Genomic DNA, 15,680 nt, shown 5'->3' with positions numbered 1-15,680 from the left:
TCTACATTTTAAATATTTGAAAAGCCCTGAAAAAATAAGTGTTAAAATTTTTGAAAATAGTTTTTAGATTTTTTGTCTGACGTACTTTTTGAAAGATTTTTAAACCTTCCCGTATTACCTCAACTATTAAAGTTAGGTGTCTAAAATGTTCAAAAATGAGTAGGTCTTGAAAAATTGGTCTTCCCCCTCCCCCCCCAAAAAAAAATACCAAACCGCGATGGGGTTATAACTATATTTGTAAAATTCTAAATAAAATCAATTATCTTGTGTCGCGGTGTAATATTGATTTACATTATTTTCAAACAAGTTTTATTCTTGATTTTAATTATTTCAGCTCATGACTTTTAACACTCGAGAAGGCTGAGCAAAAAGGTGAAAAAATAAGTTCTTACAAGTGTTTTAATTTTAACATTTAAAAGAACACGAGTTGAGGATAGTTTTATGTTAGGAGTAAATTTATGCTCGCAGGACGAAGAAACTTCGACGAACTCCGCGTCAGCTGTTCAGAACTCAAACTTCCAGGGGAGATGGACTTTAAATTTAAATGATTAAAAAGATAGATTCATAAGAAGTTACTGTGAGAAAATGTCGGCAATCAAAGATTTCTTTAAGAAGAAGAAGGTTGAGGCAAAGTTTAAGCTTGCTGGAGGAGGACATAAGCTTGGAGATGCTGCAGCAGCACAAGCAGCTTCCAGCGCTTCAGCTGCTGCCGCCGCCAGGCAACAGAAGACAGCACAACGGCAACATCCAAGCAGCTCCGCCCAGCAGGCTGGAGCTGCAGCACTAAACAGGATATCGGAGCAGCAGAGTAAGCAGACCGAAGAATTCCAGAAGAACAGGCAGAGGGCGCTGATCAAGGAGCAGGCAAGGAGGGAGCTGGAGAAGGAGCAGATGATGGAGAAGGAGATAGAAAAGTTAAAGAGTGTTTACGGAGAGCGTGAACCTCAAGAGTTTGAGGCTCCGTCCCAGCTGGCTGCTCAGGGTGTGTTCTTTAAGTGTCCTCTCATTGGTGAATTCGTCCTACCAAGGGAAGAGATGAAGATGAAGATTAAAGAATTTCTCTACAGTCAGCTGGAACAGGAGAGAGGACTCACTGCAGTTCTTATTATTCACACCTGCAACAGCCCTAGGGACAAGGTTCAGCTCGGAGTGGACACCCTCTGCAAGTATATTGACAATATTCTACTAAACCCGACCGAGGAGAAGTTCAGGAAGATCAGGAAGAGCAACAAAGCGTTCAAGGAGAGGGTTGGAAGCATGGAAGGAAGCGAGGAGTTTCTCCTGGCTTGTGGATTCAAGGTAAACAAAAGTTTCTTACTTGTTTTAACCAAGGATGTTTTTTATTCAATTTTGAAAGATTTTTTAACCCGCATTTTTACTCACAATTTCATGATCCTGAGTATAAAAAGTTTTTTATTGGTTCCGAGGCAAATAAGTAACATTTTATACCGGCAAAGCAGGTTTCCCTTTTAATTTCGCGGATTTTAATTTTTAAAATGCATTCTCCAACTCTCTTGTGTTACTATTTAGGAAATTATGTTTTTGTTGTTGTGATTTTTACTTTTTTGTTTGTTTTCGGTTTAAATTCAAGATTTTTAATCACTCACTACGTAAGGGATTAAAAATCTTGAATTTAAACCTTAAACAAACAAAAAAGTAAAAATCGCAGCCAAATAACATATTGTCCCGCATTATAACAGACAGTTGCATAAATAGATATTTTTACCTAAGAACAGGAAGAAATATCATGTATCTTATGTTTATATTTCTTTTTAAGTTAAACACGATTTCAATTTTAATTGTTTTAAAAAATCGAAAATTTTGGTTTTATGAAGATTTGTTTTCTTCCTGGACCTGAGGGGGGAGAAGAAGAGTTTTGGGTTCTTGAAGAATCAAGTGAAATCGAACATCTTGCGATGCTCCAGGTTTAGTTGATATTTTTCAATATATATATATATTAACATTTTTAAGACATATTCATCTTTTTGATTTCATCCTTAACTTTGTTTAGGATTCCTTGAAGAGTTGCGAACCTCTCACTGCTGAACTTGATCGAGGTCTTATCATCCTTCCTCCAGGTAAACCGGAGTTGTTATTTCCAGTAGAATTCATTGCTTGACTTTTTGAAATATATCTCTTCTCATTGTAGTCCCTTCAACTGTAGTCCCATCCGCTGTAGTCCCTTCCACTGTAGTCCATTCCACTGTAGTCCCTTCCACTGCAGTCCCTTCCACTGCAGTCCCTTCCACTACAGTCCCTTCTATTTAAGTCCCTTCCACTGTAGTTTCTTCTACTGCAGTCCCTTCCACTGCAGTCCCTTCCTTTGTATTACCTTCCATTGTAGTTCCTTCCACTTTAGTCCCTTCTATTTTAGTCCCTTCCACTGTAGTCCCTACCACTGTAGTTCCTTCCACTGTAGTTTCTTCCACTGTAGTCCCTTCCACTGTAGACCCTTTCATTGTAGTACCTTACACTGTAGCCCCTTCCACTGTAGTCCCTTCCACTGAAGTCCCTTCAACTGAAGTCCCTTCCACTGCAGTCCCTTCCACTGTAGTCCCTTCCATTGTATTCCCCTCTACTGTAGTCCCTTCCACCGTAGTCCCTTCCACTGCAGTCCCTTCCACTGTAGTCCCTTCCATTGTATTCCCCTCTACTGTAATCCCTTCCACCGTAGTCCCTTCCACTGCAGTCCCTTCTATTTTAGTCCCTTCCACTGTAGTCTCTTCCATTGCAGTCCCTTCTTTTGCAGTCCCTTCCACTGTAGTCCCTTTCATTGTATTCCCCTCTACTGTAGTCCCTTCCACCGTAGTCCCTTCCACTGCAGTCCCTTCCACTGTAGTCCCTTCCACTGCAGTCCCTTCTATTTTAGTCCCTTCCGCTGTAGTCTCTTCTATTGCAGTCCCTTCTTTTGTAGTCCCTTTCATTGTAGTCCCTTCCATTGTAGTCCCTTCCACTGTAGTCCCTTCCATTGTAGTCCCTTCCACTGTAGTCCCTTTCATTGTAGTCCCTTCTATTATAGTCCCTTCCACTGTAGTCCCTTCCACTGAAGTCCCTTCCACTGTAGTCCCTTCCATTGTAGTCCCTTCCACTGTAGTCCCTTCCATTGTAGTCCCTTCCACTGTAGTCCCTTCCGCTGTAGTCCCTTCCACTGTAGTCCCTTCCACTGTAGTCCCTTCTACTGTAGTCCCTTCCACTGTAGTCCCTTCCACTGTAGTCCCTTTTACAGTAGTCCCTACTATTGTAGTCTCTACTTTTGTAGTATTTACTATTGTAGTATCTACTATTGTAGTATCTACTATTGTAGTCCCTACTATTGTAATATCTACCATTGTAGTCCCTTATTTCTAGGGTAGTTTAAATTAACTGTAAGTATAATTTCAAGTGACCCTCCAATTAAAGATGGCAATGTCTTATTTACAACAGTACCCTTGAAATATTTATCTGATGAACATTGTGGACAGTATACTTTATAGGTTTATATAGGTTTAAAAATGTTGAATTCTAATTACTTCAATATATTATAAAGTAGTATTAGAAATCCTCAAGTCACATTATTTGAGAAAATCTAAATAATCAGCTCTTAAAATTATAAACATTGATATATAATTCATGCTTGATCAGACGAAGCTTTTAATGGTACCCTTTGTGAATCGGACATTGCCTTCCTTGCACGGAGAGTCACTAGAACTTACGCTTACAGTCACTTAGAACCTCTAAGTCAATAAGATAAAACAAAAAGGAAAGCGGAGCTAACTTTTGGGTTTACAGTTGAATGTCCATGGTATGTCAGAGCTTTTACTGTAGTAGAATTTATGCTTCATGATATTCCTGAGTTCATCATCAGCTTGATTTAAAAACAATTTGTATGTAACCTTAAGTTCATTTAAAGAAATATCTTCTAAAGCATGTAAAGATCTCGGAAGAGTACAGATTGCTATGAAGGCTATGAGATTAATAACTTCGTTTAGGGCTGATTGTTATTCTTCTAGGTAGCGGTGGAGTATCTGGGATGGGATCCCTACCCTCAGATTTCTTCTCCATTACCTCAGAGGAACTCAAGAAGGATCAGCAGAATAAATCTGAATTACTAGAACGAGAAATGATGCTGAGAACCAAGGTTAGTTACTTAAAAAGGACAGTTTATATTTACTCACCGAGAATTTGTTCAAAAAAAAACCGCGGAAGAAACAAATACAAAGCAAATATGGAGACGGTTTTGAGGGATGTATACAGGACGAAATCTCGTAGAAAACATTTTGGATATATAATTTGTTAACCAGAAATGTTCAAGAAAACTAAATAAAACTAAAACATTAAATGTATTAGAATCATTTACAGTATTCACGTCAGTTTTCAAATTTATTTTACAAAAGCGTTTTCTAAACTTATTCATCTTTTTCCACTTATTATTATTATTGAGTATTGACCAATAAAAGAACTGATTCTCATTTTTCAATACTTGAAGTTTTCTGTAGACAAATAGTTTATTGTGTTTATTTTGGTTGATATTTAGCGACTTGGTTGTGAACACTTGTTATATGTATATTTTTCATATTTCTCTCTGTGTTTATAAGTTTACGTTTTTATTCTATTGCATTTTTTTTATCGAACTTATTCTCTATTAATTGATATTGAAATGTTTTTTTTTGTATTTTAGGCGATGCGAGAAAAGGAAGCATCAGTTGGAAGGCGTAAATATAAATACTGTTTAGTTCGGATTAGGTTCCCAGACGGATTTATACTACAGGGAACGTTCTCTGTATACGAATCTATATCTGCTGTCCACGAGTATGTTACGGAGAATCTGGAGAACCAGCTCCCGTTCCTTCTACTAGACTCGGTTACCGGAGCTAAGTTCACCAATGAAGAATCTTCTCTTCTAGTGAGTTTTTTTTAAAATAAAACATAAAATACAGGGCGTTTCCTGAATTTATCTCCAGTGCTGCGAGTCTAAAGCTCGATTCACTTTCTCTGTAGACTTGATCCGAATAAAAGCTGGGATTATCTCCGGATCAGGATCCTTGAACCGGTTTTAACCCGGTCTGAAAAGTGAAAAGTTTTAGACTCCCAGTGGGCGAATTTAAAGAACTTGAGCGGCGGTTTAAATTTAAGTCGCGGTTTAAATATGGTTGGTTCCACTTAAAATTGTATCAAATGTTTCAAGATTTAAGCCGGCGCTGAATTTAAACCGGGTTTTGGCGGATTTAAACCGCGGCTCAAATTCATTAAATTCCATCTCAAATCTTATTTTCTTTTTCACCCTTGACAGATATAAGGAATACATCATTTTTTCGGAATAAACTTTGACTCTGAATTTTTTTCTCCTAGGATCTTGGATTGGTTCCTGCCTCTTTGTTCAATTTCTCGTGGCATCCTGATATTGAAGGAGATCTAGGAGATATATCTACACTTCCTTATCTCAAAACTAGTCTCACTTCACAGTTCTGAAATACCCTCAAGAAGATCTAGGAGATATATCTACACTTCCTTATCTCAACACTTTTCAAACATCACAGCTTTGAAATAATTTCAGAAATCCTGAAAAACTTATGATTAAAAATATGCGAATTATTTATTTAGCTTAAAAACATATTATTTACAGTTCAATCATTATTAAACCCTGCATATTTCTTCGATGATATATATGTTTGCCATTCCCCTCCCCCCGCACCTCCGATCTAATTATAGAATTTTACCCATTGCTTTTTATATTACTCCTTATCCTTATTCACCGGGCATTAAATCCCCGCATCGAATTAAGAAGAGGAATTTGTTTTAACACCGTTTAATTTCCATTCCTTACATTATAGAACAAGATCTTTGAACTTATTACATCTCAGTTTTTACCTTTCGGATAAGAAGACTTCTTCAGTTTATGTATTGTAGCACCCATAATAGAAATAATTTAATTTTCGATTGGAACCCTTTTTATAAAAATCGATACTTGATGATTAGATCTTAAGTCATTTATAAAGATTAGATATCTCTTTTCATTTTTGACAATCGATTTACTCCCTCCAACTCTTATTTTTTGTCAAAATTGATTTGAACCTATACATAACAGATTTAAAAGTTTAACATTTTCCTGAAGTATCCCTTTAAATTAACTATTTTTAAACACTTATTCATTGTTGGACTTTTTAGAATAAAATTTCAGAAGAAATGTTGAATGTTGGCGGGGAGGAACAGATAAACCTCTCCGAGGCAATTATGCTGTTTTCAGTGATACACTTGGTTTTATTTGATAGCACTTGTAAACAGAACACGTGTTCTTGTAACAAACCACTCGTGTTCTTGGAACAAACAACACGTGTTCTTGTAACAACTAACACGTGTTCTGTTCATTTTATTTTTATTTGCCTTGATAGCACTTCACGTCTTCTTTATATAGTTTTCCAGTCAGGGATGTATATTTTTAAGAATTCCCCCTATTGACATCCAAAGCAAGTTTTTTCATCCTAATTCATACTTTTTACCGAAAGTTTTATGTATTTTCCCCAATATAGCGAATAAAACCCCCAAAAATAAATGATTTTCAAGAAAGTATACACCCCTGAAACTTTTCCTTTTCTTTTTGGAAGTGATCGTGAAAATTTAAAAAGGGGTTTAGAATTACTCATAAATAATTTGCTTGTCGATCAAGGTGCTCTCTTACCGAGCTGTCTTCTTTTGCGGTCCCAGCAAGGCGGCATTAAAAAAAATATTTCGATGTTTTAGGGATAGATTTTTAATTTAGATTGTTTGGTGTTCTTCATTTTCACGAACACTCCCTTTAAAATTAAAGTAATAAAAATAAAGTCTTTGATTATTTTAAAAGGGATCAATGATACTAATTATGGTTTGTAAATCAAGAATTTTGTTTGTCATTAATTAATTTAAATATCGCAGCTTGTCCTAGCAACAAACTAATCTATATTGTTGTTCTTTGACAAATAAAAATGAGAATAATTGGCAAATTTTAATTTGGGAAAATGTATTAAGGAGAAAGAAAGATTTTTCAACCTCTCAACCTCCCAAAAACGTCTGGAGATTACCTTGTTGTTTTCCTTAATAATTAATTATATAAAGCATAGTTGGTTTTGATAGAATTTGCACTGTTTGGCTTGATTCAATGATTTGTACATTTCACTGAAGCCAGGTAGCAATTATTTGTACATACTTTTTAAGATTCATGATATTTTCTTTTTAACATTTATTTTTTAAATCTAAATAATATTTATTGCATGAAAATAAAGTTAAAAGGGTCAACACAAAGATACCAAAAAGACTGTACCAGTGTACCATTGATAAAAAGTCGATGATAATGTCGTTTTTCTGACTCGAAAAGTTTTAATTCTGATAATTTCTGCAGTCATCCGTTTGAGCAAGAAATAGTCATTTTCTGCAGAGACATATCAAATCAAAATTAAGAGTTTTCTAAAACAAAAATTCATACTTGGATCAGACACGGCTGTAAATCGGGCATGGACATCTTAGCAGGGGGTTCTTGATAAATTGAAGATTAAATGGGAAAACTAAAAACTAATTAAACTTCTTTTTCATTGTTCTAAGTCAACTTAAAGCTCTGATTAAAGGTGTTCGTTTTGACAAATTTATTTACGAGTTTTGTTTATTGTAGGTTTTGACAGATAACAATCCAGAGGCCGACGGATTAGCTTCAATCATGGATGGATCAACTAAACTTGTCATTTTCAGGTTTTTTTCTCTTTTTTATTTTTTGTATGAAAATATTTCGTACAATTCACGATAATCGCTAATCAGCAGTTGCAAATTTCATCAACATTTTTTAAGACAAAAAGTTTTCAAATCTTATTCTGAATGAATTTCTAATATCTAATACCAGATTTCTATCTTTATAATTAATAAATTTATTGGGGTTGTACAAAAAAAATACTTTTTAAAAAGTTACGTTATAAAAGATGAAACGATGTTTTAAGTATTGTGATGCTGTTTGGATCATACCTCGCCGGATCCATTCCTCTCTTCATCTCATTCTCAGAGGAGAAACTCCAGGTCTATATTCTTTGTAATATTATTAATAATGCAAACATGCTTACACAAACAAACAAGCGTTAAACCATCATTCCGTAGATGTCAGGGCTGAGACTTCGTCAAAAATAGCCATAACAGCTATTAATGTACCAATTGGTTACAACACTTGTGTAAGTGTGGACAACTTTCTAAGTACAGACCAATGACACACGCCACCGCCCAACTGCTAACTAACAGCCACCTAGGATAGTCCATCTAGGTACTACCCTAGTTTGAAACTGTCAAACATGTATTTCACCTTGTATCTGTACTGGGAGCAGGATTACACTAAACCTTGTATTTCACCTTGTACCTGTACTGGGAGTAGGATTACACTAAACCTTGTATTTCAGCTTGTACCTGTACTGGGAGTAGGATTACTCTAAACCCTGTATTTCAGCGTGTATCTGTACTAGGAGTAGAATTGCTCTAAACCTTGTATTTCATCTTGTATCTGTACTAGGAGTAGGATTACTCTAAACCTTGTATTTCACCTTGTACCTGTACTGGGATCAGGATTACACTAAACCTTGTATTTCACCTTGTATCTGTACTAGGAGTAGGATTACTCTAAACCTTGTATTTCAGCTTGTATCTGTACTAGGAGTAGGATTACTCTAAACCTTTGTATTTCAGCTTGTATCTGTACTCGGAGCAGGATTGTTGGTTGGTACTGCTCTAAGCGTGATTATACCGGAAGGAATGGAAACTCTAAATATGGCCTACAGGTATGTGAAAAAAGTTCTTTTTTTAGTAATGACTACTTTCTTTATGAATGAAGATCAGTTGGTTTTTTTTCTACCTCCATAAATTAAGATGATTTAATATTTATGTATTCGAAACCAAAAAAAAACAAAAATTAAAGGTTATTAATATGAAAACGAATGGTGCCGGGATTGACTAGTCCAGGTGACAATCATTGCCCTGTTACTTAACATTGCGGTACTCGTTGCCCTTCATTTCCGTCCTTCGACGGTTATTTCTGATCAAGAGACTAGACCTAGAATTCGACAGAATGTTGGTTGACTGTTTATTATTATTATTAATTACTAGCTGGGGAACCCAGCTTTGCCTGGAAACTAAATTTTCAATTAAAAGGTTAATTTACGTTAAACCAAGCTAAGAACATTCCAGTGTTTTACCGAGTTCCCCCATACAAATTTAAGGTAAATCGGTCAAGAGGTTTTTAAGTTATGATCGGACATCGAAACGAGAATACTACTTAATATAAATATTTAGGGTATATATACTTTCAGTGAAAAGCATCACGGGCATGGCGAGGATAGAAAGGATCACGATAACCCTGTTCCTCATCTTATCGGAGTCTCTTTAGTTCTTGGATTCATATTCATGCTTGTAGTGGATCAGGTTAGAGGGAATTTGGAGTTTAAAAGGACTGTTGAGGAGTTTATATTTAAGTCCAGTGGTCCTAGTAAAACCTGATTTTATTTCAACCTGGACTGAGATTTAAAGCTTTAACTTAATGTGGTGGAAAATTATTCATTTTAATCTGTTGTCGATTTTTTTCAAAATCTTCGATCGGAATTAGATTCTCTCTTCTTTTTAAAAAATGGAATTTCCGCGTGATTGTTAGTGATACTTTGTTTATCAAGGTTGTAATGCAAGGAAAGCTAATTGCAGTTGCGTAAACTCTGCGCACATATTGAAACCAGTTCTCTCTGGGCGGAATTTGTAAACAAGAATAGATGCATTAGTGTTCGTTTAGTATCCGAGGAGGTTAAAAGCATTAAAATTTGATAATTTTGATAATTCACATAATAGTTTCCTATTTCATTGATTTCTTAAGTTAAAGATGGATCCCATGTCATGCTTCGACATCCGTCTTGTGTTTACATTACCGCGCAGAGACAGTACACAGAAGTACATAAGATGCATACACCACTGAAATAACTTTCCTTGCATTACAATCTTGTTGTTTATAAAGTGGCAAATCCGATTCACAATTGTACCAAATTACTAAGATAATTTTGTTTTTCTCTGGACGGAAGTTTATAATTTTTAACTGTGGTCCAAGAAGGAATTTGACAGAATTCATCACAATTTAAGATAGAGAAACGCCGATATATTTTTCATTATTGCTCAGATAAAGGTGTGAAAAGCTACGTTCACCATCCTTTAAAAAAATTGTTAAAAAAGTTTATTACATAGTTTAATTTTAGATTGCTGTAAGTAAGTCCCGTGATATAGAATCTGGTGGTGCAGGGAGGAAAGGCAATGTTTCCTGGACTGCAACATTAGGTGAACAAAAATATTTCTAATTTAATTTCATTCAACCAAAATTTAAGATTAAAATATTCTGATTATCATGTAAATCATAGAATAATTTAGCTGATTAAAATCATCAAACAAATGTTTTGAATATCATTTAGATTAGTTAACAGTGAAAAGAAATCAGGTGCAAGGTTCTTGTGATTCTTTTTTTTTATTACTTATTAGAACTATAGTGAAACATTTAATTTGACTAAAAATCATTAATATCATTTAAAAGGGTTCAAAAATATGCAAAAAAGAAATTCTTGGGAAACTCCCATTTTAGGTAAATTTACTGGAGGACTTTGAACAGGGAAAAAGAAAAGCCTGCTTGAATAGATTTTTGTACAAAATTTTGTGAAAGAGTTTTGTCCAGAGTCAAAACAGGGAAGGGGGGAGGGGGGGGGGTAATTCATTCCAGAAGAAATTCTGCGACAATATATTTTTCAAAATGTAATCTATGCAAAAAATTCCCAAAAACGTATATTTCAGGCCTAGTTGTTCATGCAGCAGCAGATGGTGTTGCTCTTGGAGCTGCTGCAACTACTAATCAGGGAGCCGGGAGTCAATTCAAATATTACTCATCTTACCCCAGTATTCTGGGGGGGCGGGGGGTCCTTGTAGTCATACTTAGAATGCAACCAATTAATTTATGTTTTAAAACAACCTTACTTATGTTTAATTTTTAGATTCTACCTAATTTTATCCTATTTTCACCCAACCCCTTGATTCAGGTTTTAATCCATCTAATTCTATCCTATATATTTTCACTAAACCTTTGATTCATGTGTTTAATCCATCCTAATTCTATCCTATATATTTTCACTAAACCCCTTGATTCATGTTTTCAATCCATCTAATTCTATCCTATATATTTTCACCAAACCCCTTGATTCATGTTTTTAATCCGTCTAATTCTATCCTATATATTTTCACCAACCCGTTGATTCATGTTTTTAATCCATCCTAATTTTATCCTATATTTTTTTACCAAACCCCGGGATTCATGTTTTCAGCCCATCACACTTTTATCCTATTTCCACCAACCCCCTTGAATTATGTTTTTATCCCATCCATCTTTTATCCTATTTCCACCAAACCCCTTATTCATGTTTTTATCCCATCCTTCTTTTATCATATTTTCATTGTTGGCTCCTGATAACTAGACGGATGTAGAAATGATCGTGTTCCTTGCAATAATGTTGCATAAAGCTCCCGCCAGCTTTGGTTTGGTTACATACCTTCTCCACGAGGGATTAGAGAGGAGTAGGATCAGGTAGTTTATCACATACCCTTAGAGAGGAGTAGGATCAGATAGTTTATCACATACCCTTAGGGAGGAGAAGGATCAGGTAGTTGGTCACATGCCAACTCCAGGAGAGATTAGAGAGGAGCAGGATCAGGTATAAGTTGGTTATATACCTTCTCCACTAGGGACTAGTGAGGAGTAGGATCAGGTAGTTAATCACATACCCACTCCACTAGGGATTAGGGAGGAGAATGATCATGTAGTTGGTCACATGCCTACTCCAGGAGGGATTAGAGAGGAGTAGTATCAGATAGTTGGTTACATACCTTCTCCACTAGGGATTAGAGAGGAGTAGTATCAGACCAGTTGTTTACATACCTACTCCACTAGGGACTAGTGAGGAATATGATCAGACCAGTTGTTTACATACCTACTCCAAGAGGAATTAGAGAAGAGTAGGATCAGGTAGTTAGTACGTTACATACCTACCTACTCCAGGATGGATTAGAAATATCTGTTCCTACTCATCTAGAAGAGTAGGAACAGGTATATGGTTATACTTTTTCTACATATGAGATTAAAGAGGTGAAGGATCAGGTAGTTGATTGCATACCTAGTCTAGGAAACAATGGGATACAATTTTGAGGTGAACTGTCACTGCAATTAATTGACTTTCCAAGTCATGACAATCAAAAACAATCAGAAACAATCGCATCAAACGTTTTTTTCAGGAGACATCTTTTAATTTTCGCCCTGGCTGCTCCGGTTATGGCTATAGTTACATTTCTTCTGCTCACCCTGCATGGGAGAGAGAATCTAGATACATTCAGTGCTACAGGTACCATTACAAAATTGATAAGTTTCAGCTTTTTAAAACATTTAAATTATTTTCGGAAGAAGATGATCCTGTTTCTTACAGTACTTAATACTTATTGATAACTAACTGGAGAGTGATTATTTGCTGTTTTCTGTCAAAACAGCAAACAAACAAACAAATGAGAGAGAATCTAGATACATTCAGTGCTACAGGTACCATTACAAAATGGATAAATTTCAGCTTTTTAAACATTTAAATTATTTTTGGAAGAATATGATCCTGTTTCTTACAGTACTTAATACTTATTGATAACTAACTGGAGAGTGAATGCAATTGCCACAGTGATTATTTGCTGTTTTCTGTCAAAAGATTTTTGTTCACGTCTACCTTTTTGTGTGATCTGCTATTCTCTTAAACCTGTCAGGCTAAATTGATTCATTATTTTTAATACTGAAACCTAGAACATTTTTAAAATAAAATTGTCCAAGTTCTCTGCGAATAACTGCCCCCCCCCTTCTAAAAAGTAAAATTTAAAGTTTTTTGTCTAGGTATTGCTATGCTGTTCTCTGCTGGAACATTCTTGTACGTTGCAACAGTTCATGTTCTGCCAGAGGTATGAAATACAAATTGAGTTTAATAAATCTATTTATTGATTATTTTAAACTGAGGGTATTACATGAATGAAGGAATACCTAGCAGCGAAGGTTTAGCCGTCAACGGGACAATTAGCCAGCTAAACCTAGTAATCAGATATTTAAAGGGACTGTGAGCGTAATTTCAAGTTACCCTTCATGCAAAGATGGCAATGTCCGATTTTTAACGGTACCCTTATACGCTAATCTGTTTAAAAATGTGGAAGATAACGTCGTTTTCTGACTCGGTTAAAGGGACTGTAAAGGAAAATGAAAGGGGGAATAGGCTGAAACCTAAGTATGAGCCCTTAAAACCTACTATTTCTTTACAAAATTTTATATGTATGAATTTTCGTATACATTTGACATAGTTTTGTATCAATTTCTCTAGACAGATATAACTTTCATGGGGCGCGATCAAGAGCTAAAGTGATAAGCTTTTAGCCTATCCCCCCCTTTCATTTTTCCTTTACAGTCCCTTTAAGCGTTTAATTCAGATCATCTATCAATTGTTTCTTATAAGCAAGAAATACACCATTTTGTAGACAAATAAAAATAAGTAGTATCAAAAATAGAAACGTAATATATATCTATTTCATAATTTACCAGACAAAGATTGTAAGGATTCCGTTGTAAATCGTACATTGCCGTCCTTGCATGGAGGGTCACTTGAAATTAAGCTTACAGTTCCTTTAAGACACAAGTTTTGTTCTCATAATAAACCAAAAAGATCGGCCAACCGACCTGAAATATATTTTATATTTAGGTAACAAATATTGGGCACTCGCATGGAGAACAAGCTGGAGGATTTTCTAAAGCTGAACTAGCAATGCTGGTCATAGGAGCAGTTTTACCCCTTCTTCTTACAGTTGGACACCATCACTAGCTGGTGTTCTTCTTACAGTTAGACACCATCACTAGCTGGTGTTCTTCTTACAGTTAGACACCATCACTAGCTGGTGTTCTTCTTACAGTTGGACACCAACAATAACTGGCGTTCTTCTTACAGTTGGCCACCATCATTATCTGGTGTTTTTCTTACAGTTGGACACCATAACTAACTGGTGGTCTTCTTACAGTTGGCCACCATCACTAGCTGGCGTTCTTCTTACAGTTGGACACCATCACTAACTGGTGTTCTTCTTACAGTTGGACACCAACACTAGCTGGCGTTCTTCTTACAGTTGGACACCATCACTAACTAGTGTTCTTCTTACAGTTGGACATCATCACTAGTTGGCGTTCTTCTTACAGTTGGACACCATCACTAACTGGTGTTCTTCTTACAGTTGGACACCATCACTAACCGGCGTTCTTCTTACAGTTGGACATCATCACTAGCTGGCGTTCTTCTTGCAGTTGGACACCATCACTAGTTGGCGTTCTTCTTACAGTTGGACATCATCACTAACTGGCGTTCTTCTTAAGTTGGCCTCCATCACTAGCTGGCGTTCTTCTTACAGTTGGACGTTAACACAAGACGGTTGTTTGATCATGTAGAAAACAAGATTATTTTTGTGTTAATGAGCATAGAAAAGGGGAAAATTAATGTAAATTTATTCGATTTAGAANCATAAACTGTGATATTTTATAAGATTTCTTTTATTTTTGATTTTAACATGTCTCGAAATATCCCGACAATCTGCTTTCTAAATATATGGTTAAATATGTATTTGGCAGTGGAACCTTTTTCCTTTACAACTTGTATGCCCTCATTATGCTGTTAAATAATTTTATAGTTTTTAGAGTTTGCACTCAACTAAATTTCTGAAGGATGTTCCAACGGTCAATTTCATGAACCGTTGCTCACCAAAATGCTTCTCTTTATTTTGTAATTTATCATTTTACTTAACCGACATTCCTTTGTTTTGTAGATTCTTTACCGATTTGATTGATTTTAGTCAGACTGAAATAATGTTAGCTGATCAAAACCGGCCTATAGTTATATTTAATTTGGACATAAATGCATAATAAAAAATGATTCAATGGAAGAAACAATATTTCGAAGAAAAATAATTTTGGTACAAAAGATCGTTATTAATACAATTCATGCAATTGATTCCAGATACATAATAAGTATGTTAAAGCGCTTAAATATTTTGTCGCTTAAAAATTACCATTTTGATGACTACTGAAAATTCAATTCCACACCGAAATGTAATCAAATTCACTTGATTTTTATGAATATTTTAGTGCATATATATTGTAGGTTAGTCCAAATGTTAAATGATCATATTAGGCACAAGTTTTTTTTTAATTTTACATTTTTCACGTCAGTTATTACAATTCCAAACTTTGGCAAAGGAACATTAGGTTAAAAAATTAACACTTATATTTGAATTCTTTTCAATGCACAATTTTAATTGTTCTAAAAATAAAGTTGACTAATCAATAGATAACATTTTAAGGGTAAATCATTTTTTAATCAACTTTTCTTTTGTAAATAATTGTTAATTTTTGTTTTATTATAAAATATGTTCTTTTGAGCGATCAATTGTTTATATAATATTTATAGGCAAAGTCGTAAATGATGTTGTGAGTATTTTATTTGTTTAATTGTTCTAAAATCTTCTAATTCGGACTCGGAACTATTAGATAATATATGAGAAATTATCATCTTCATTGTTTATTTGTACTATGCTCATGTCGAATTGGGGGGAGGGGGGGTTTTCCTTCCTTA

The 15,680-nt window shown here is 35.1% G+C and overlaps 2 protein-coding genes across 4 annotated transcripts; both read left to right on the top strand.

The window, feature by feature from the left end:
- The first annotated feature begins 448 nt into the window (after positions 1-448).
- LOC111712140 (UBX domain-containing protein 6) lies at positions 449-5,601 on the top strand. Its single transcript, XM_023486676.1, has 6 exons — positions 449-1,299; positions 1,836-1,925; positions 2,012-2,078; positions 3,990-4,117; positions 4,658-4,882; positions 5,329-5,601. Exons 1-6 carry the CDS (start codon positions 586-588, stop codon positions 5,446-5,448), a joined length of 1,344 nt encoding a protein of 447 aa, XP_023342444.1. The 5' UTR covers positions 449-585; the 3' UTR covers positions 5,449-5,601.
- A 1,480-nt stretch (positions 5,602-7,081) lies between these two features.
- LOC111712144 (zinc transporter ZIP9-B) lies at positions 7,082-14,991 on the top strand. Of its 3 annotated transcripts, XM_023486681.1 has the most exons (13): positions 7,082-7,138; positions 7,619-7,695; positions 7,938-8,013; positions 8,668-8,759; positions 9,288-9,399; positions 10,212-10,290; positions 10,795-10,856; positions 11,469-11,578; positions 12,283-12,389; positions 12,917-12,981; positions 13,767-13,889; positions 13,925-14,550; positions 14,740-14,991. In XM_023486681.1, exons 2-11 carry the CDS (start codon positions 7,664-7,666, stop codon positions 13,884-13,886), a joined length of 855 nt encoding a protein of 284 aa, XP_023342449.1. In that variant the 5' UTR covers positions 7,082-7,138; positions 7,619-7,663; the 3' UTR covers positions 13,887-13,889; positions 13,925-14,550; positions 14,740-14,991. The 3 variants fall into 3 exon arrangements, with proteins under 3 accessions (XP_023342449.1, XP_023342448.1, XP_023342447.1); XM_023486680.1 differs by having other exon boundaries at positions 13,767-14,550; positions 14,747-14,991; XM_023486679.1 differs by having other exon boundaries at positions 13,767-14,550.
- Positions 14,992-15,680: the final 689 nt, after the last annotated feature.

The sequence above is a fragment of the Eurytemora carolleeae genome, unplaced genomic scaffold, assembly GCF_000591075.1.
Source record: "Eurytemora carolleeae unplaced genomic scaffold, Eaff_2.0 scaffold1238, whole genome shotgun sequence".
NCBI lineage: Eukaryota > Metazoa > Arthropoda > Copepoda > Calanoida > Temoridae > Eurytemora > Eurytemora carolleeae.
This window is presented reverse-complemented; position numbering and strand designations above follow the sequence as displayed.

Bases quoted from the DNA above. Each gene is read 5' to 3' on its own strand.
- LOC111712140 (XM_023486676.1), top strand. From the start codon at position 586: ATGTCGGCAATCAAAGATTTCTTTAAGAAGAAGAAGGTTGAGGCAAAG. The intron at 2,079-3,989 runs GTAAACCGGAGT...TTATTCTTCTAG, and splicing joins TCTTATCATCCTTCCTCCAG to GTAGCGGTGGAGTATCTGGG. The intron at 4,883-5,328 runs GTGAGTTTTTTT...TTTTTCTCCTAG, and splicing joins ATGAAGAATCTTCTCTTCTA to GATCTTGGATTGGTTCCTGC.
- LOC111712144 (XM_023486681.1), top strand. From the start codon at position 7,664: ATGGATGGATCAACTAAACTTGTCATTTTCAG. The intron at 9,400-10,211 runs GTTAGAGGGAAT...GTTTAATTTTAG, and splicing joins TCATGCTTGTAGTGGATCAG to ATTGCTGTAAGTAAGTCCCG. The intron at 12,390-12,916 runs GTACCATTACAA...TTTTTTGTCTAG, and splicing joins AGATACATTCAGTGCTACAG to GTATTGCTATGCTGTTCTCT.